Source organism: Balaenoptera ricei, chromosome 16, assembly GCF_028023285.1.
Source record: "Balaenoptera ricei isolate mBalRic1 chromosome 16, mBalRic1.hap2, whole genome shotgun sequence".
Taxonomy (NCBI): domain Eukaryota; kingdom Metazoa; phylum Chordata; class Mammalia; order Artiodactyla; family Balaenopteridae; genus Balaenoptera; species Balaenoptera ricei.
In genome coordinates this window covers 35,132,841-35,155,879 of record NC_082654.1, presented here as the reverse complement: position 1 = coordinate 35,155,879, position 23,039 = coordinate 35,132,841, and the positions used below count along the sequence as shown (strand labels likewise).

Below are 23,039 nucleotides of genomic sequence, written 5' to 3'. Positions count from 1 at the left end.
CTTACTAGTCAGGTGATATTCTCTGAGTCTCAAGTAGGATGATAATTCTTAATTCACAAGAATGTGTAAGGATTAAATAAGATAATTTATGTGCAAAGGGTGAGGCCAGTGCTTGACATGCAGAGTCCCATGTATTTGTTAGCTGAATCTATTTGGAGAAGACATCAAAAATAATACAACACCCAAAAGCTGGAGTACATGGATTATGACTGCGAATGATGATGCCAAAAGATACTTAATGTAAATCCTATCCCTTTGATCAGGGAATCCTGTAATAGATATGTGCTTAACAAAAATACTGCTTACGCTATCCTTCTTAACTGTTTATCTGAACTCAGGATTCTACTATTGATTACAACCACTTTAAACAACAATATGGCAAAGAGTTGACTAGCTTACCCATAAAATCAAATGCAAGCACATTAAAAAAAAAAGATTCATGCTCCCAAAACTGTCTCTCAGCCTTTCGCCACAATCTTTATTCATAAACCTCACTGGTCTTCACTATTTTTAATCCCCTGCGTATCTAGTTTATATTTCTCTAGTCCAAAAGAGGAAAGGAAATTTTCCACGGCAGATTGCAAAAGAGAGGTGCTTCTGGGCACATTCACTTCTTGTCCTTTTTAATTGCTGCCTATCTGAAACCTAAGAACTGGGTCTCCTGGACTTTGAGTAGGGGGTTAGAGTGTCAGATCACTAAAATGTTTCCTCTGAAGTATTTAAATCCCTAGCTAGTCCCCAAACTCTACCATATATTTAAGATAGAAAGTCTTTTGCCCTTTACATCTCTGCTTTCCAATCTCACAATCTTCAAACGAATGACTAGCTGAATGGACCTACTATAACCTACTCTTTGTCAACCTCTTAGACCAAAGAATTGTCACCTTAATATTTCTAAGTGTTATTGTCAGAATTATTCTGACCCTCATTCTGATCACTTCCAGTATTAATAACTTGATTTGGGAAGACAGGAATAAAATAGACCACCATGACAGGGTAAGTTAACTCCACAACAATGAGATGATTAACAGTGAAGAGGTAAAGAAAAATTTAACTCATAGGATACAAGTTAATGTTCCCATCTATTGGTTGCCAAAATCTCTAATGTCAAAGCAAGAACCCTGCTTACTTCTTAGCCTACCAAAGTACAGAGTCACAGCCTAGAAACTAGGAATGTCCATAAAGTCTGAAAAGCCAGATATTTTCTGTTTTTACAAATTGAAGATGTCCTTTATAACATTCTGTACATTCACCTATGTTTCCATATTCTGTGAACATCTTGTAAAGCAATGCTATAGTGGAGAATCTGTCTTGAAAATGTTAAATATACTGTATTGTAGAAAGGACAAAACTATAGCAACTTGTATTTAAATGTTTAGTCATTCATGTAATGAGCACCTACTAAGTGTCAAGTGCTCATGAACTTCTAGACACTGGTTCAGTCGGTAGCACTGGCCATTTAATTCGTTGCACTGAATTACTAAAGATAGGTAGTTACATTTTTTCTCTTGAATTTGACCTTGCCTTTGAAATAAGTTTGAACACTTGAAGAATGAAGATATTTGGCTGTACAACAGTCTTAACCACACAATATCAGTACACAAAGCTTCCTTCCCTCTGTGTACATTTATTCTATGATCACTTCAAATGATATAAAGGCTGTTTGGCACCCATTTCTGTTCCTCTCCTCTGAAGACCGCCAACAAGGGTTCATATCATATAGTCATTATTTTTGAGAATTATATAATAGTGCTTCTGGGGAAAGAAAAGCAGTGTTGATTCTAAGACGCTAACTTATTGTATTATTTTAATTCACTAGTACTTTTCCACATCAAGTTAAGTCAAAATATTACAATGTTTTCACATTAAGTTTACATGCCTAACACCTGTAATGAACACTGAAGGATATGTCACTAGTACTTTTCCACATCAAGTTAAGTCAAAATATTACAACGTTTTCACATTAAGTTTACATGCCTAACACCTGTAATGAACACTGAAGGATATGAAAACTAAATGTAAAAGAACTGAAGCATAACAGAACCCCCAGAGAACAAGCCATGTACAAGGTATAAGGACCAGGTGTAGAAAATTCCTTGTAAGGCTGGCTACTACTGAAAGCACAGCCATCTCCCCAGGAAGGCACCTTTGAAGCTGTGGCTATATTATATTCCTCAACTCTCAAGATCCAAACTTGGGCCTCTATACTGAATTCTATCTCTGACAACCATGCTGGCCTCTACAGAGAGTCAGGCATGGTCTTCAGGGAAGTGGTGATAAGGAACTTCAAATCAGAGCCTTTGGAGCTCCAGAACTACCAAAATCTCACATTTGCATTGGTGAGTCAGCCATGGCAGAAGCAGGTTATTTACAAATATACACCATCCTCGTGACTAACTCTAAACTCCCTAACTTTCAGAGCACTATGACTGGCTTTCTAGGACAGGCAGTCACCATAACATACAAAGAGCCTTTCATTGCTCTTCCATCCCTGCTGGACACATCTTTCTAGGCCTTCTCCACTTCCAGATGTCATCAACTAGCATTTAATCCTAGACTACTAGCTATCAACAAATATTTCCTCTATTAAACTCGAACTGTCTCTAATTACTGGTGGTTAGGCAGGCATTTAAGAGTCATAACAGTATCTAATTTTTTGAACATTTTGTATACATTCTCAAAGCAAACCCAGAAGATAGGCTCTCTCTCTCCATTTTTGCAGACTTCTTGGAAAAAGAAACATGGAATAAATGACTTGACTCCAGTCACCAGTGACAGAGCTGAGGCTTCAACCAGTGTCTTCCTCGTTCCAGGCTTCATGGGCTGTCCACTACTCTATACTCCCCTCCATTCCTTTCCTTAGTAAAATCCACATGGCTGCATCAGATTTTTCATATTGTAGTAACGAAGCCATAATCTTTTGACACTTGCAGATCAAAACACTCCAAAAACCAACTGAGCAATGACACCTTCCAAATGGACGAGCATTACACCTTGCGCAGCCCTTGAAAGATAGCAAAACAGGCCAACCAGTGGAGAAAGCTATTTAAGCAGAAATTTGTGTCTTAGAGGATATCTAAACGCATTACATTTCTGAGAGCATATTTTTATATCAACTTGCTGCAAGGTCATGAAGAGTTTAAAGCTAAGTACTTTTCAACATGCAATTTTAAAGTAAACAGTTTATATTAGATAAATGTTTTCAGTAGCATAGAAAACTTTCTAATATTTCCTAACCAATATCTCTTTTAAATAGAATATAGATAATGTGGCTTTGCTGGCATACATATTAACCACGCTACAATAAGTTCTGAAACAGTTTGTAGAGTTGGGTGGACTTTAAGTGGTTTTTGCATTGGAGCAGTAGTTAAGAAACCAACTACAGAAGAGTCTCTAGTTTTAAATCTAGGTCATAGTATCCTTATTCAGAATCAAGCATAAACTAGACAATTTATATTACTTCCTGAAAAGATGGTTCCAAAAGAAGGAGCCTAGGCTGGTTGAAAACACTGATGTTTCTTCAAAATTTATTATGAATAGGCATATTTATTTTTCAAAATAATTTATATTCCCATGAATTCATGTAAGGAATTTCTTTTTCTGGTATAGATAACCCACCAGCACAATCAACACTAAACTACATTTAAGCAGACTTATGCCAGAAAATATAAAATCTATACAGTGGCCTTCAATTTGGGGTAGGAAAAGAGAGGCGGGATAAAGGCAGAAATGCAGAGAGAAAGCAGAACATAATTTGAATTTTTTTCCAAAAATACAAATTCAAAAATACATAGCTAAGTAAATAAATAAATAGGGGAAAATACTGACTACTGTTGAATCTAGTATATGTATGGGCACTATATTTTTCTTCCTCTGTTCCACTCAATAAAATATATTTTAACAATACAATCTCCAGAGTATATCATAAGGTCAAGTACAGATGCCGCCCAGTCTCCTGCTTCTACACTGCACTGGTTAACTGATGTCCACTGGCTCTGGAGGCAGATCTCCTGGGTTCAAATCCCAACTCTGCCAGTTACTGACTGTGTGATGATGAGGAAATAATGTAAATGCACTAACCCTCAATTTCTTTGTCAGGATAATGAGGGTAATAATAGTCCTCTACCTTAAAGGAGTTCCAATAAGAAACTACATATAAAGTGCTTAGCAAAGGGCCCGGGTCATAGGTAAATGGTGGATTATCACGTTACGGTAACCAGGGGGTACCTTCAGACAGAAAAAAAAAGACTAAATAACATTACATAGAAGTTTGGGGTTTTTCAGATTGCATGGGATGAAAAAGCAGTAATCCATACTAAGATAAGATCACGCAGAGCCTCTGGCCACCATTATAATAACAATAATCATAACTCAACATTTATATGGTACTTTACTATGGGCCAAGTACTGTGCTAAGCACTTTACATGCAGTTTCTTATCTGAACTCCTATGAAGCGAGTAATTATTATTATTCCCATTTTACAGATGACAAAATTGAGGGTCAACATATATACATAATTTGTGCAAGATTACAAACCCAGGAACTGGCAGCGTTGAGATGTGAACCTAGGCAATCTGCCTCCAAAGTCTGCTTCTGATAGAAACTACCCACCTGAACTTGAGCAGGTCATTACACATATTTGGACTTTGATTTCCTCTTCTGGAAAATGAGCAGAGCAGTGGAATAGGCGCTCTCAAAAGTCCCTTCTAAATTTCTCTGGACAACAACACTATTTAAACCGAAATTCACTACATATAGAAAATACCTCTGTTCTAGTCCTTTTACAAACCTAGGCTTCTCTGTCTTATATAAATAGAGAATGAAGCATATGTATAATACCCCAGGTGGGGTACCTCACTGCTTTTAAAAATTTTTTTTTTAATATAAATTTATTTATTTTTGGCTGCGTTGGGTCTCCGTTGCTGCGTGCAGGCTTTCTCTAGTTGCGGCGAGCGGGGGCTACTCTTCGTTGCAGTGCGCAGGCTCCTCATTGCGGTGGCTTCTGTTGTTGCGGAGCACGGCCTCTAGGCGCACAGGCTTCAGTAGTTGTGGGGCACGGGCTCAGTAGTTGTGGCTTGCAGGCTCTAGAGCGCAGGCCCAGTAGTTGTGGCGCACGGGCTTAGCTGCTCCGCGGCATGTGGGATCTTCCCAGACCAGGGCTCGAACCCGTGTCCCCTGCACTGGCAGGCGGATTCTTAACCACTGCGCCACCAGGGAAGCCCCCTCACTGCTTTTGATCTCTGTTGGTGGATGGTACATCACTAAGAGCCAGATAGAGAACCTCATGAGATAGTTCCATAAGTAAGTCCCTTTGAATGGAGCCCAAAGAGAACCTGACATAAATGAAGTCTACCTGACAGCACTAGTGCTACAAGGAAGTTAAGGACACACATCAACAAAACTAGCCAAAGTGCTATTACCTAAGTTATGCCATTCTTTCTCTCAGGACCTCAGTTTCCTTATTTATAGAAATGAGGTGGCTTTTAGATACAAGCAATCCCTAAGGAAGCAGCCACCCCAACCCAGAGAAACCAATCAACTTTGTTAGAATTAAGGGAAGGGCATAAGGAAGCACATGCAGTTTGAAAAATCACATTCAAATACAGTTATTGCTTTCACAATATAAACCACATAAGTAAAGCTCCAAAAATTCTATTGTGTGGGTTGGCAAAAGAGAGTGAAGCAGCACTGCTGGGAGTGGGTAATGGATTTTTTTTTAATATTATGATACATTAGAGTAGATCACTGTTGAAAGCCCCTTTTAGCTCAAAGAGTCTGAAATAAAAAAATTAAGTTGGTATTCTATGAAATACAGTCCTAGATTTAAAGAAAAAAATCTTATTTGTCAAAATAATTTTTTAAAAAGTCATTAGGAGCTACTTAAGTTATTTTCTCTTCTGTAGAAAAATGATTTAAATAAATATATAAACATGTAAAATTCTGTACACAAGACTCAAGGTGTTTTTGTTTTTTTAAACTTAATATGCTTATCAACACAAACCAAGTCTGATAATTTTCCAAGCCAAAACACAGCCAGGTTACTCCTACTCTGGTTCTAATATTGCTTCCAAACCCTGAAGCTCCATTTTAAGTAAGAAAAAGAAATGAGACAAAGTCCATGTAATTCTTCCTGAGGTCAAATTTATAAAGCTCAATTTTCAATCAAATCTCTCCTCCTACAAATCTTTTGGCCATCTTTCCCTACTCAATAGCACTACCAGGGATGAAAAAACAAGAATCCAAACTCAATCCAGTCCATCTGGCTCTCATTAGCATGGCTGGTAAATGGTTTGCTGAGAAACAACTGGCAATCCCCACATTACTTGTCAATATCAGTTTGGGGGAAATTTTATGGATTTAATCTCTCCCCAGTTCCCTTTTCTGGAGATAATCAAAAGCTAGTTGTATTCAGATTCTACTCTTAGAAAAAGATAATTGATGTCTACACTATCAGCTTCCAGGCCCAAAACCTCCCTGTTAGATTTTAGGTTATCCTCTAAGACTGGATTTGGGTAGAGATCATCAGAGTAATAAGAGGGGCTATTAGAAAAAGAGGGGCTCTCCTACCAAATGCAGCCTCCCTGTCCAGCCCCCCGCCACACACACACACACACACACACACACACACACAGAAATTCCAGAAAGCAGAGTCCTCCTTTTCTCTAGGGATCTAATCCCAGCGTGCAGTCTCTTCATTTTATTAAACCAAACTTTAGAATAATGGGGAGAAATATACCTTAATATTAAACTTTTCCATTCCTGAAGGGCCCCTGTAAAAATGTGTTAAGACTGTCTCATTAAAAACTCTCATACACATAATTTATGAGTTTCAGGGACCCCCTTGAACTGTTGAGGTTAAAAATCCTTGCTCTAGTTTAGAGAATCATGCGCTTCTTAATAACCTTATCTCCTCCTTCATGGATGGGAGCCATGCCAAACATCACATCTGAAATGTAAAGAGCAATAAAATGAAGCCTCCAATTGCACCTGCTGCTTTAAACTAACTCTGTCAAATGTCGGTTCTGCCATTTTTCAGCAATGCTCAAAGGATTTCTGTTTCATTTCCTTGGATCCAAAGATCCAAACTGGGTCTTATCCAAGGCCCTCCTCTCTCCTTCCTTCTTTTCTTTTTTAACTGAGCCTGGAAGCGTATGGCCAAATCAATTTGTAAGTGAAGGGTGAATGTTTACCTGAGAACAAAGCCCTCCAGTGAACACTCCCCCTCACCACCCCTTTCCAACTCAAGATGTCCAGGACACTGCCAACCGACGTGGCCATACACTGGATCAGAAAGCGAGAACAGAATAAGGACACTCCATTCAACCTTTTTGTCTGGGGCACTTCCTGGGTTTTTCATTGGCATTTAACACCAAGACACAAGGCTCATTTTTCATTAAAGTTGCAAGACTTTCACTTTGCCCAGTTTCAGATGGTGTAATTGATCTGCATTGTCTTCTTAAATAACCCAACTGAAGGACACTGCAGCTTTAAATATTTCAGCGCTAGCTAGCAAATAGTCTCCATTGCAATATGGCTCTGAAGGTCGCGTCCTATTGTCTCTTTCCTCTGGAAAAAACAATTTCTTAAGTCCTTCTTCTAGGTAACGTAGGAAGGGTTACCCCTAGAAGTCCCACTCTTCCATCCTGGTCCCTGATAGAGTTCCAGTGTTTATTGGAATCTCACACTCATAATTTTCCCGGCAGGGGCAATATGCTGATTGCTATTAATGATGCCAGCACCTTCGCGAGACATAAACACATGTGTTCACATTAGTTTAATTGAGCGTATGCAACTGTCTGAAATAGCAACGCTCAAGGGCTGTTAACCCCTTTAAGAGGGGGGCCATAGTGGTTTGGGAGTGGACGGCTTTCAGGAGGCACCCTGAGCCCGGGATTGCATAACGCGAAATGTGTAGCTACTTAAAACGACAGGAATCCCAGCCTACTCATCCTGGGACTATGCCGGCACCCTGCCATACACTTGCAGCTTTTCTTGTCGAAGAAGGTCAAAAGAAGAGGCACAAGCACGATGAAGGAAAAAATAAGCTAAAAGAAAAAGGCTCTTTTCTATCTTGTCAGGGTGCATATATACGATTCCGCCAGCAGTCACAGTGTTCCCCCACCCTTGTCCCCGGTCGTGGAACAGCCCCAGTGAACTGAAGGCTTTGGAAAACGGCAGGGCATCGCTGCCTTTTTTAAAGAACAAAAATCAACGGCCTAATTAAATGGCAGGGAAGACAAGGCAAAGGGAGCAGAGAAGGAAGGCGTGTGCAGGTGCACTGGAGCATTACCTGAAATGGCAACAGATTGTTACCATTGTCCGTCCGGAAAGCGTTATCCTCCATCCAGGACTTGGAGGTGAGCGGGGCCGCGCGGGGGAACTTGGGCGGCGCGATCACGTTGCTGGAGAAGGGCTTTTTGAGCGGCGAGATGGGGTTGAGCGGTGAAGGCACCCCGACGCCCACGCCCACGCCCACGCCGACAGCCCGGCGAGGGTCCCGGCCCGCCTGCAGGCCGCCCCACGGGTTGGACGGCGCGCTCCAGGCCGCGTTCATGCTCTGGTGCGTGTTCCAGCTGGACGACGCGGACGAGGCGGCAGCCGCGGCGGCCGCGGCAGCCGCGGCGGCCGAGGACGAGGACGGCTTGCTAGTCATGATGGGCTGGTGACCGTACGCCGCGGCGGCGCCCCTCTGCGCATAGGGAGCCTGGCTGGGGCTGGCGGGCGACCGGCGCTGCTGCGAGGGCTGCGCCTGCGGGGGCTGCGCGGGCTGCGCGGGCTGCGGTGCGGGCGGCGGCGGCTGCTGGTGGTGCTGGGTCTGCGCCAGGCTCATCTGCGGGGAGAAGGTGCCTCCGAAGACCGGGTTGACGTGGTGAGGGAAGTTCTGGAAGAGCATGGTCCCGTTGACTGGCGTGATCCCCTGGAAGAAGCTGTCCTCTACCGCGTTCGTGGTGCCCGTGGACCAGGTGCTGCCGAAGGACGGCGACAGCGACGCGCCCGGCGCCGCGGGCTCCTGCGGCGGCGGCGGCGGCGGCTGCTGAGGGGGCTGGTGGAAACCCAAGCCCGGCAGGAGCGGCGATTCCATCTGCATCTTGTCGGGGCCGTTGGGGGCCGGCGGGGCCGCGGCGGGGCTGAGGGCCGGCACTGCGCTGCTGTCCTCCGGCTTGGGGGTCTCTGAGGACAGGGGCGTGGACGGGGCTTCGGCTGTGCCGGGCTCGGGCTGGGGCTGCTGCTGCTGCTGCCGCTGCTGCTGGGACTGGGGCTGGGTTTTGCTTTTGTCCATCAGTAAATCATCCTGCATGGTTTGCGCAGCTGAAACGGGAAAAAAGAGAGACGCGTTATTGTCAATGTGTTCGTTAATGCCCCTTGCTGAAGCGGGCGGGTGTTTTACTTGCGAAAATCCAGTGCCACCGCTATTAGCCAATTGCAATGCAAATCCATAATCTCCCATTTAGAAGAACAGGTCGGGCTGGGGGAGCGGGGGGAGGAGGGTGCGGGGTGGGGGGAGCTCATGCAAGGTCTCTAAAAATACTGTGAGAGCGTCTTCACCCTTTCTGATGTCTAGGTTCCTTTTCTGTATTAGTGAGAGATGTGCTTATAAGACAGAAAGACGGCAATTTCGCCACGTCTCTTTTCCCTTCACCGGAACTCAGAGCGTTCACCCTGCAATGAGAAACCGATTCTGGTTCCTGTTTTTTCCCAAGCACCACCCTCCCCCAGCTATTTGCATACGTCAATAAATACTGCTGCGTCCTTCAGCAAGGTTAAAAAGACACCGCACACGACCCTTTCTAACCCCCGCTCCGGCACTTTAAAGAAACAGAAGTCTTATTCCCCTTGATTAGCAAACTGCCTTCTTGCCTCGATAATTGTTTCATTTAGCAACAGCGAACCACGAGGGAGGAAATCCTTGGCATTTGTTAGGAGGAGGACTCAGCTGCACAATCATTCTCTGGCCTCCCAGGAGCTGCAGCTACTCCATTTTGTTAGGACACATTAAAACAAACAACAACAACAACAACAAAAACACATTGTTTTTAAAGAGGTAAAAATCTACTGAAACATTTTCAAGTGCTTGCTTCTTGTTACTCTAAGGACTAGGGTTTTTCTGCTTATTCTCCAATTTTCTCGTCTCCAATTCTGCCGCACAAGAGATTTTTTTGGCATCTCAGTGGTTCAGGTCTCAACAGGAGCCTGAGAATTTCTCCGCAGAGTGAAGAAATGTTCTGGTTGGATTTAAGGTCAGAGAGAGACGGGGAGAGGGAGGGAGGGAGGGAGGGAGGGAGAGAGAGAGAGAGACGCGGAGGGAGGGAGGAGGGAGGGACGGAGGGAGGGGGCGGGGGACTGTGACTATGAGATGGGGTGGGGGCGGGGCTTTTAAAAAAATCCCTCTTGAGATTTAAGCAGAAAGTCAAGATAACTCTGGGGTTGCCAGATTTTTCATTTTTGAATCCTCCTGCTACTGCCTTGGTCACAAGACTCTGGCAAATTTAGAATCCATTCTCTTATCACTGGTATTAGCAGTGAAAGATTATGGTTTGAAGACCCTGAATTACCATATGCTAGCTAACGTGTTAAAAATAGCATAGTACAAAGTCCCCAATTCTCATACATTGCAATTATAGTGCACTGCCATCACTGCTTCATTTAGCCATATAAGGAGAGTATGGTATTTTCCATTTCGCACAGAAGGGCTATATTCACCTCTGCCATACAGCATGTTTTATCATTCAAGGATGAAAATAGTCATCGCTCAAAACCAGGAGATTTCCATACACATAGTTATCACTGAGTTAGCTTGTCCCTTAGAGTACATTAATTGTTTTAAATATATGAATATTACAGTGCGAAGACCCTGAAAACAAGTATTTTGAAGTGTTCAAGGAGCATATGACCAAATATATAATTATTTTTAGATGATGATTCAGTATAATTGCAACAAAGTTATTAATATGTTTAATGCAGTTAATTAACTCAGATACTTGGAAAAGCATCTTTCTCAGGACACTTGTAAAGGGCATTCAGATACACACAGAAGTTCTGTCTTTGGACATTCTCACGATAATAACTGTTGTAAGATAAATGTGTTGGAAAATGTCTATGCTTCCCCTTTCAACTATTAAGCAAAATACGTCAGACTAAGAAATGGGATTAAAAGTAGTTCTACTATTTTATTAAAGAGTATCTTTAAAATGGTTAATCTTTCATTTCAAAGTTTCATACATAGACAAAATAGTGGGCTCGAGGAAAAGCTTCACAGCCACCTTATTCTCCTTTCTACTCCTCCCCCCGACCCCCACCCCCAAAAAACCCAACCCAATATAATACACATCACAAATCGCCAGCTACTACCAATTAAACCTACTTAAGATTGACTTTGTGTTCCTTAGCTCCCTTCGTCTAAAATAATGGCTTTGATCAGTATTGTAAAATATGACAAAGAGGCAAGCAGAGCTTGGATTCACAACAGCACAAAGTTCTATTGCTGCCAAAGGAAATGGACACAGAAAGAGACATTTTCATACTTGGTTTAAGCAGTGCTGCAGTAAACCATTATAATCTGGGATTTGAGTCTCTTCCAGTGTGCTAGAATTGTCTTTACAACAGCCATATCATCATGGCTGAAATATGCATTTGATTATAATTTTAATATCACTCAGCTTTTCCAATGCTTGTATCAATGCTTTCTGTTAATGCCTTCAGTTTAAACTATATATCTGTGGTGGAAAAATTAATGCTGTACTATAGCAAAAAAGCCAAAAAGTAAGCTAGACTCAGAATATTTTAAGGCTATAAGTAATATTAATATATTTATTAAATTAAAAAATTTTTATCATACCAGAAACACCCATTTCTCTTTTCAACATTTCTTAAAGACATAAATTTCACTGCCTGTATAAATTCACTCTGTCAAGGTCAAGACCCATCTTTAATAAATAAGACCCTTTTAAACAAAAGATAAGCAATAGATGAAAATAACATTTACAGAGTTAATATGCAATGTCAGTAACTGCTTGTACAGTCTGTTCCTTTGGGTGGGTTTTTTGTTTGTTGGGTTTTTTTTTTTTTTCTTTTTTCTTATTTACAGCAGAGTCCGAGAAATAGATACCTCCTTCCCCTCCCCCCACCCCACACACAATAGATCTTCCTTTACATGCAATCACCCAATCTCAAGTAACAAATTCTTAGCAGCAGTTACCTTTGAGGGTCCAGTTTTTAAGGATCGATAAAATTAAAAAGTGTACAGTATTTATTTTCTTCTTTCAGGTTGATTATGTGACCGCTCTGGCAAGAGCACTTTGACAACTGTAAGAAGAGAGGGCATGCGCACACAGGGAACTGTGGGGGCTGAAGTCCTTAGCTAGGTCCGCTGCCCGACTGGAGCATGTTCCGCTAGGAAAGGAGGAAGCCTCCAAAATACTGATTCCACGGGAAAGAGGTTGTGCCGATTACACTGTATCTTCCTAACCAATCTAAATCACGAGTTGTTAAGACGAACACGGGGGAAAATAAACCGGTTTGTTAACTGATTTAGGAGGCCAGGTTAAAAGAGAAACTGGATTCTAGGACTCAAAATAAAGAAACCCAGCGGAGCTACCTTAAATGGTATTAGAATGGTAATGACTGGGTAGCCAGCAATAGGAACCCTACCACAGCAAAAGAGATGGGGTGGGGAGGAATAAGGAAGGGAGGAGGCGGACTACTAGGGAAAGATACTTAAAATCTGACCATACTTAAAAGACACATGCTTAATATTATAAAATGAAAAGTACCTTAATATTAAATATGATATAAACCTTGGAGGTCAGGTTAAAAATAGGTTTCAGTCACAAATTTTTGACATCTTATCTATCCACCAAGATTTCTTTGTATTTGAAATGAAGGCAGAAATCACTTACTTCACGATTCTACTTCATATGCTCAAAATCAACTCACCTCCTTATTTTACTTGTCAAAATGAAAGTTTACCTTGCATTATTCATACAATGATCAATCAAATAAAATTCAACTCTTTTAAGCTAAAATAGTGTTTGGTTAAACATTAAAAAAATAATCTGACATGTTTAGAGTTTCACTGTATAGGGCAGTGACTTCTTTATTCAAAACAGAAAGTAGATACAGTTTCTATCTAAAATTTTTTTTTCCGGTGTACATTTTTCCTATCTTAACCTCAGAACTCCAAGGCTGGAATCTCACAACATCTTATCAACTGGTATTATCTATAGCTTCTGAGAGCAACAGTTCAATTACCAGTTTGCTCACATAGGCAGAAGATATTATTTCTTGTGGGATTTGGTTCAGTGCCATTCACCCAAGAGGTTCAGAGTAAATGTCAGTTGATGATTATGCTGATTGGACTTAGAACTAAAAATGTTAAGCACCATTTAAAACTGTCTTATTTCTCTATTTCCTCTCTTCACCAATTACAACTAAAGTAGTATTACCAGAGACTACCAATTTGCAGCAGTTAGTAGTCTTTGTTTCTAGTTATTTCTAAGGAAAAAACAAAACTAACAATTTAAGAGGAAAAAATCATTTCGAATGAATCTGCCAAAAGCTCTTTTTAAAAGAACCAAATAAATGATCTTCTTATTCCTACCGTGAACTTAGCATATATTCCCCCTTTTTTTTTTCTTCCTCTACCTTCCTAAAGAAAGCTTTACCTCTGCCAACGTGCTATACTAACCATATTCATTACAGAGTCTGTAAAGATCAACTCATGGCTAATCTTATTCCTGAATACTTCCCTAACCTACCAAACTTCTACATTTTCAAGTACTTCAATTAAGTTAAAAAAAAAAAAAAGTTCCCTCATAAAACCCTTATAAAGACTTGTTTTAAGAAACAGATTTTTTTTAATTATTTGAAATTAATATGTCAAGACTTTATTGGTAAAGTGGAAATTCTTAAGTTATGCAGGTGTGCTTGAAAATGGTTTACCTGGGCATTTATCAATCCACCTGACCCCAAGTACAGGTCTACTAATAATTCACACAATGAAGAAAAATAAACTTTGGCCTCTGACCCTTTGATAAATGACAATAAATAATTAGCACAGCCCATACTTAACATAATTTTATTGTATTTGAAAATGAACTATCTCTGCTCTTCCGTTCCTAAAATGAGCACTCAAATTTAAAAGAAAATGACTCATACATATATACCAAGGTGTAAGTAAATACCAAGCAAACAATAAATTATAGGAGGACCCCTAACAAAGACAAAGAACTTCTCTACTGAAATCTTGTTTTTTATTTAACCAAAAAGGAAGCATTTTCTGAAATTTTGTCTTTAGGTCACAAAGCTTAACAGTAGACCCCTTTTGAATAGTCATGGAAGGCTGTAAAAATAGAGATTGCACTTGCAAAGTTAATTCATTGAGATATACATGGGTCAAACACATTTTTCTAGGCTTCCTTCTTTCCTTTCTTTCCCTACTTACATCTCCAGCACAATGCTTATGAGTCCCGGGTACTTGGTGGTTGCTCCATGTACCCTTGCTGATAAGTGAATAAATGGATAAATGAATGGATGGATGAAGCATAGTTTTTGATTATCTAAAACAGCCAAGGTTTGGGACTTCCCTGGAAGCCCAGTGGTTGGGACTCAGTGCTTCCACTGCAGGGGCGAGGGTTCGATCCCTGGTCAGGGAACTAAGATCCCACATGCCTCGCAGAGCGGCCAAAATAAATAAATAAATAAAGTTCATTTAAAAAATAAAAATAAAAATAAATAAAACAGCCAAGGTTTGAGTAAGTATTAAATTATCCTCCATTTACAAGAGCAATTACTTTTTCATCAGCTGCAAGAATGGGAAGTGTTATAAAATAGAGCACAATTTTGGACCTTTATGATGCTCAGCAGTATGCAGATCATTGGATTACCATCATGAAATAACATTCATTAAGCACGAAGTGAACAAGGAACTTTGTTCCCATCTAAGAGTTTACAATCTAATAAAGACACACACCCTACCCCTCCACAAAAACTGCTTCATTAAGTTCACAATAGCCATTCAGAGCTAAGTCCAAAGGATGTTTTGTTAGTGTTATCTTGCTTGACCTTGCAGCAACATTGACATAGCTGACCACACTTTCTAGATATACCTTCTTCCCTTGGCTTCCTTCATGTTGTCCTTTCTTGGTTTTCTTACATTTGGGGTTTTACTCGCTTGCCCACATGTGCACACGCACGCTCTCTCTCTGTCTTCTTTGCCAACTGACTTTAAATATTGAGTTCCTCAGGGCTCTGTCCTAGGCCCTCTTCTCATCTCACTTCATTTGAATGGCTTTCCCAACTAAAAGGAAAGGACCAGGCCTATCTTTATTGACAGCTATATTCCCAACATCTATCACTGTGCCTAGCACATAATAAATAGGTATTCAGGAAATATTTGTTGAATTAAATTTACATTTGTATGCAAAGGGCAAGGATGCCAACACACTCTAGGTGGCAAAAAATAAATAAACCTAGAGGGACTTAAACCACCAGATAGCAAGACCTATTATAAAGTTATAATAATTAGATTGTGTGGTTATTGGCACAGGATAAGCAAATAGACAAATGGACCAAAAAGTCCAGACACAGATCCACATATGTATAGTTGTTAAGGAACTGTGGACCGAAACCACCCACCTTGGCCAGGCACGATGAAAACCGCTTGCCTGAGTTGTCTCACAACAAGAGGTCCCGATAAGGAACAGAGTGCTGCCTCTGAAAACTAACCGGGAGAATTCGGGAGGGGCCAAAAGAGGGAGGAGACAACCCACCTCCGAGACTCCTTCACGCTGGAATCCATCTTGGCTGAGATGCACGCGCCACCAGGAAGGGCCCTGAGTCAAACTGTGGGCCAGAGATGATTGGCCAGAGACAACCCAGAAACTAACCCCATTACCATAAAACCTAAGACTGCGAGCCACGTGGCAGAGCAGTTCTCCTAGGTTGCCTTACCCTGCTGCTCTCCGCCTGGGTTCCCCTTTCCAATAAAGTGTCTTGCTTTGTCAGCGCACGTGTTTCCTTGGACAATTCATTTCTGAGTGTTAGACAAGAGCCCACTTTCAGGCCCTGGAAGGGGTCCCCCTTCCTGTGACATGGTGACCAGATTTATGAAAACAGTAACATTGCAGTAGTGAAAGGATGGTCTTTTCGATAAAGGATATTGGAGTCAACTGAATATCCATATGGCGAAAAAGAGACCTTCATCCTTATCACACCATACACAAAAATCAATTCCAGATGGATTGTGAGTCTAAATGTAAAAGGTAAACAATAAAGCCTTTAAAAGAGTATTTTCATGACATTAGAGCAGGCAACAATTTCTTCAACAGGTCACAAAAGCAATAACTATAAAGGAAAAATTTAATAAACTAAACTAATTAAATTAAGAACATTGGGCTTCCCTGGTGGCGCAGTGGTTGAGAATCTGCCTGCCAATGCAAGGGACACGGGTTCGAGCCCTGGTCTGGGAAGATCCCACATGCCGCGGAGCAACTGGGCCCGTGAGCCACAGCTACTGAGCCTGCGCTTCTGGAGCCTGTGCTCCGCAACAAGAGAGGCCGCGATAGTGAGAGGCCCGCGCACCGCGATGAAGAGTGGCCCCCACTTGCCGCAACTAGAGAAAGCCCTCGCACAGAAACGAAGACCCAACACAGCCATAAATAAATAAATAAATAAATAAATAAATAAATAAATAAATAAAAATAAACATTTAAAAAAAAAAAAAAAAAGAACATCTGTTTACCAAAAGTCAGAGTGAAAAATCACAGAATGGGAGAAATATATGCTATATATATATTTTTTTTCAACAAAAGACTTGTAATTCAAATATATAAAGGACCCTTCCAAATTAATAACAGTGAACATCCCAAAGAAAAATGGGCAAGAGACTCCAACAAAAGATATTCAAATGGCCAAAAGGCACATGAAAAGGTGCTCTACATCACTAATAATCAAAGAAATACAAAATACAACCAGAATGGCTAAAACTGGAAAAGGCAGACAATACCACACATTCACAAGGATGTGGGGCAACTCATTCTCAAACACTGCTGATGAAAGTATAATTTAGTATAACTATACAACAACATTGCAAAACTATTTAGTAGGATCTATTAAAGCAAACATTCACACACCTTATGACCCAGCAATACTGCATCTAGATATATACCCAATAAAGATACAAACATATGTTCACCAAAAGACATGTTCAAAACAACATTATTGATAATAGCCCAAACTTGGAAACAACCCAAATATCCATCTACAACAGACTGAATAAGTAAATCTGTGATAGAGTCATATAATAGAATATCATAAGGCAAAGATAATGAATAGACGCCAACTCTATAAAACAACCTAGATGAACTGCATGAATACAATGCTGAGTGAAAGAAGCCTGACACCTAAGAATATATACTATATGATTCAATTTATATAAAGTTCTAAGGGGCTTCCCTGGTGGCGCAGTGGTTAAGAATCTGCCTGCCAATGCAGGGGACACGGGTTCGAGCCCTGGTCTGGGAAGATCCCACATGCCGCGGAGCAACTAAGCCCGTGAGCCACAATTACTGAGCCTGCGTGTCTGGAGCCTGTGCTCCGCAACAAGAGAGGCCGCGATAGTGAGAGGCCCGCGCACCGCGATGAAGAATGGCCCCCACTTGCCGCAACTGGAGAAAGCCCTCGCACAGAAACGAAGACCCAACACAGCCATAAATAAATAAATAAATAAATAAAAATTAAAAAAAAAGAAACGAAGACCCAACACAGTCATAAATAAATAAATAAATAAATAAAAATTTAAAAAAAAAGTTCTAATAAAACTAATTTATAGGGCTAGAAGGCAGCATGCTGGTAACTTCTGCAGAGCAATAATGATTGATAGGGTATATAAAAGGGGGCTGCAGGGGACAGGAATAAAGACGCAGATGTAGAGAATGGGCTTGAGGACACGGGGAAGGGGAAGCTGGGACGAAGTAAGAAGAGTGGCATGGACATATATACACTACCAAATGTAAAATAGATAGCTAGTGGGAAGCAGCCGCACAGCACAGGGAGATCAGCTTGGTGCTTTGTGTCCACCTAGAGGGGTGGGATAGGGAGGGTGGGAGGGAGACGCAAGAGGGAAGAGATATGGGGATATATGTATATGTATAGCTGATTCACTTTGTTATACAGCAGAAACTAACACACTATTGTAAAGCAATTATACTCCAATAAAGATGTTTAAAAAAGAGGGGGTGCTGCAGGGATGCTGGTGATACACTCTTTTTTTTTTTTTTTTTTTTTTTTTCTTTTTTTAATTTGGCTGCACCGGGTCTTAAATTGTGGCATGAAAGTTCTTAGTTGTGGCACGCGGGATCTAGTTCCCCGATCAAGAATCGAACCTGGGCCCCCTGCATTGGGAGTGCAGAGTCTTAACCACTGGACCACCAGGGAAGTCCCTACTCTGTTTCTTGAACTGGACACTGTTACACAAGTGTATTTACTTTAAAAATTCAGAAAACGGACCACATGATTTTTGCACTTTTCTACATTTTTGTTATACTTTCTTTAAATTTATAAAACATATACATGTATTTTTAAAGGTTAACTATCTTCTCTAAAGTAAAGAGGAAAAAATAGCACAATCTGGCCAAATAGGGAGGGGAGCCTTAAGTCTGGGTCATCTAAGCTAGAAAAATAAACTGGGGACTTCCTATGTGCCAGACTTGTATTAGAGGCACTAAGTGCAAAGATGAAAAAAAGCCTAAATCCCTTGACTTCAAAGACCTCACAGCCTAAGGAAGGAAAAATCATTATGGTCAACTATGGTAAATTAGATATCCCCTAAGTAATCTAGAAAGCTTTTAAGATCTTAAAGCCTAAGGCAATTTACTAGCAGGAAGTCCACCTCCTCTGAGTAAGGACCTGTTAAGCAATTCTAGATCAGACTGTTTGAGAACGGAACAAAAGAAAGGGAGCAAAAGGGGAGCCAGGTGAGTCAGGCATGGTTTGGTGGGCACTCTGAAGAGCACCTGAGGTTCTTTATGTTTCTTGCCTCTCTGTCCATTAGTTTTGATTTCATTCAGCAATTTTATGAAAAACCTCCTAGCCACAAAGTAGAAATTCCAAAACTTCACCTGCTTTTTTACTGACCTTGTCTCTAACCTCTAAGATAAAACAGGATATTAGGCAGTAATTTCCTCAATTTCTCAGCTGCCCACCCTCTCTTTACAAACTTATCTGCATCCCCACCCATACTTGCTTTCCTCCTACCTCAGAGGAAGCTGAGTTCCCCTACAAGTCCACACTAATCTCTCCATCTATAGTCTAGAGTTCATTCCATCTAGTTTCCTTGAGACTTAGTTCATTAGTTAATTATGCCCAACATTCTCCTTCCCATTCCAGCCTGGCCATTTGAAAGAAACCGCTAAATCCCAGCTTTACTTCTTTCTCACTTCCAGTTGACTCCACAAACTTACTGCATCTGGCTTCTGCCCCTACAATCCTGCCAAAACTTCTCTTGCTACTGATCTTACTCAAATCACCAATGACCAACTGACACCTTTTCAATTCTTATTTTATTTGCCATTTATCCTTCATAAAACACTTGCATTAGGCAGAATTCTAAGATGGCCCTCCAAGATTCCAAGCTAGAAGGAAAACAGGAACCTTAGTCCTATAAAGGCAATTCTGCCAACAATAAGAATGAACCTGAAAGTGGATTGGACACCCTCAAGAGAGAACCCACAGTCATGCTGACTACAGAACCGTAAGTTAGTAAATGAGTGGGTTTTTTCTTTTTTTAAGCCATTAAGCTTGTGGTAATTTGTTACAGATCAGGAGAAAACTAACACAGCAGTACTCCATTGTCTTTGAAGACACTGCTCTCCTGCTTCTTCACTTCTTAAGTTTCTTCTCAGTCTCTTGGTCACAAAATACAGCTTCCCCCTGGGAAGCAAAGACTTCAGAGAAGCAAACCCTACCTAGTTAATGTTTTAAATTGTTCTTCAAATCTCCTGACAGTTTCACCATTTCACTTTAAATGCTGTTCACAGGTTGCCCTCATTAAAATGGAATCAACAGTCACCTCTCAAGGAGCTGCCTTAGAAGTATCACCAGCTTCCACAATTTCAACTTCCATCCCCAAAGTTTTAGCTACAGCTTTGAGCATTTTCCCAAGAGCATTCCAACTGCCTGCTGGACATTTCCATGTTCAAGTTTTACAGTGTCACTCATCGTTCTCTATGGGACAAGAGCAAACATTTACCCTAGTATTTAGGGTTCTCTCCTTCTAATCCCAACCTATATTCCCAGATAGCATTGGCCCCACTTCTCCAGGCAAATTGGTCTACTTGTGGTCCTGAACCTTGCTGATGTTACCGACCCCATAGGCCATACCCTCCTCATCCTCTCTACTTATCCTAATCTCACCTTTCTTCAGGGCCTAGTTCAAACACCAGTTCCTAAAAACAGCATCTATCTGTACCACACATTTATAGCTTTGCATTTCTATTTACCTTTTCTGGTATAATTATGTTAATTCCCCAGCTAGAACTCTAAGCTTCTTGAGCTTAGAAAGGCACTGGAACTTATGTTTTTGTTCTTCCTCAAAGTCAGGTAGAGTATCCTGCAGGGAGCCTCATAATTAGAGCTAACATTTATTGCACATATACTGTGTGCCAAGTGCTTTCTACTTATTAGTTCATTTAATCCATGTAATAAACCTATGAGGTAATAAGTACTGTTATTGTCCCTAATTCTAGATAACAAAATGGAAACTTAGAAAGGTGATTTACCTGTCCACACAAGCAGGTCCTCTTGTCCTACTTGATCTAAACAGCCCAGCAGATAGCTTGGGCTTCAGAGGTGTGAAAAGAGGGCAAATTATGGTTCAGCAAATTTTCTTTCTCCCCTTGACACAAAGCTTTTATACAATGACCTTTGCCTGAAAACCAAAGATAAATTCTAACCAAAGGATTCCAAATTCCACCTATGGGGAAGACCCAGTCCCACTCCAGGGTGTTCTAAAAACAACATGATTGTTTCCAAGAGGATGAATCATCAAAAGAACTGATTTTAGTCTTATATCTAGAGAGCAAGGCTGGTCCAGGCCTGAAAATGATGGAGAAAATCTTTCCTGGCCACAATCTCTACAGAAGTACACAATAGGTGTTGTACAAGTTAAGGAGTCACCAGGATCATCAGAACCAAAGGGAAGGGCAATGGTCAGAATGTCTACCCAAGTCACTCTTGGACCCTGGTACTTGAAATCAGGTAGTGTTTGTGTGATATCAGTGCTTTACATTCACAGAGGGGATTAGACTTTACCAAACTCCTTCAACTTATTATCTCACTTGATATTAACAGCCCTGTGCAGTGGAAAGACGGCACAGACAGGGCCCTTGCCTTTGCTTCTGCAGTGCACCAGAAGGCTGGCCAAGGAGGCTAGTAGAGACTGAAATCTACATGCTCTGGTCACCAAGCTCACGAACCTTAGTGGCAGAGCTGCTTCTGCCTGGAGGAAAAGGCATCTTTTCCTAATTTCCACAAAGGGACTGTATGAATAGGTGACAGCAACAAGGATGACTATTGGGATCCCTACGTTAAATATGTGGGTATCAATTATACCTCAATAAAGCTAGAAAAATTAAGAATAAATAAAGATGTTGAAACCCAGGCTCAGAGATGTGACAAGATATAGTTAATAACTGGTGGATCCAAGATTAGAATTCAAGTCTTCCAACTTACTAGTTATAGTTTGCATGCTTTTTCAACTATACTACAAGTCTCCCATTGGTTCAGTTTAATGTTGGCTATCTCTGTCTTCTCATGTGGCAGACTGGTATCCTCAGCACTTTGCTCCAACCAGTGGAAACAAAGTCCAGAGCTTTTTGGTGTAGTTCTGTCCTAAAGCCACAGCTGTCCTCTTACTGAGGAAGCTGAGAGACAGATATGTGTGCCAACTGTACCAAAAGGGATACTTTAGATGGATCTCCTACCACTTTTGGAAAAACAAATTAGACCACCTGTCCTAATGTTATGGATCATACATCATCACAGTGGCAGAGAGTCAACATTATTAATATTATGGGAGGTGGTGTGTGGAAAGGCCATAAGGTATGAAATCCAATTATCTAAATTTAGATACTAGCATTACCACTTATTAGCTGCCTGGCCCTGGGAGATAACAATAACAAATATTCATTGAACACATACTATTTGCCATACCATGTACTTTGTTTACATGAATAATTTCACACAATCCTAAGAGGTATGTATCTTCATTACTCCCATTTCACAGATGAAGATATTGAGGCTCTGGAAAGTTCAAGTAACTTACCCTAGGTTACACTCTTGGGAAGTGGAGAAGCCAGGTTTCAAACCCTAGCAATATGACTCTAAAACCCATGTTCTCAATTTCTTAGTCTTTGTTTCCTCTAGAATAAAATAGAGATAATAATAACAGCTGCCCTACCCAAATAATCAGAATTATATTAGCATGTACAAGGGCATTTTCAATAAACTGTAAAGCAGTAGAGGTCAATGTATGAAATCCAAAGCTAACATTGACATGCAGATGGGTTCATCTGGAAGGTCTACACAAGTACAGATTTCCTTGTCTCCTTTCCACTTAATATTAGGAGTCAAATGAGTTGTGTTAAGACCATGCTTCTTCGAACAACAATGATCTTGCTCCCACACATTTCTTACCTCACCCCTTTCCATATCCTGTGTTCCTACTTATGGAAGCAAAATACAGTGGGACATATCCTTAAACTGCTAGAGGGTACAGATTTTATTATTCATTCGTTTCAACATCTGTAGCTTTAGAAAATTTCTTCACCACCTGGCAATGATGATGATGATATTTATACTAACTGATCACTTATTTACGTAGGCATCTAAATAAGCATTTTACATGCCTTATCAGTTAATCCTCAAAATAATCCTAAAAGATAGAAGCTATCATTCTTCTCATTTTTCAGATGAGGAAACCAAGGTTTAGAAAGGCTAAATAATTTGCCCAAGGTGACATAACTAGTGGATGAATAAGCTCAGG

The 23,039-nt window shown here is 40.8% G+C and overlaps 1 protein-coding gene across 8 annotated transcripts in view; it reads right to left on the bottom strand.

The window, feature by feature from the left end:
• CPEB3 (cytoplasmic polyadenylation element binding protein 3) overlaps positions 1-23,039 on the bottom strand; it is a 205,746-nt gene that overhangs the window by 167,266 nt on the left and 15,441 nt on the right. For 6 of the 8 annotated variants that reach the window (XM_059900380.1, XM_059900373.1, XM_059900374.1 and 3 more), the window contains exon 2: positions 8,292-9,310. In XM_059900380.1, the coding sequence (XP_059756363.1) occupies positions 8,292-9,310 (1,019 nt within the window). Of the gene's footprint in view, positions 1-8,291; positions 9,311-9,547; positions 9,662-12,197; positions 12,310-23,039 lie in introns of those variants that run through there. The other 2 variants (XM_059900375.1, XM_059900376.1) reach the window with 2 other exon arrangements.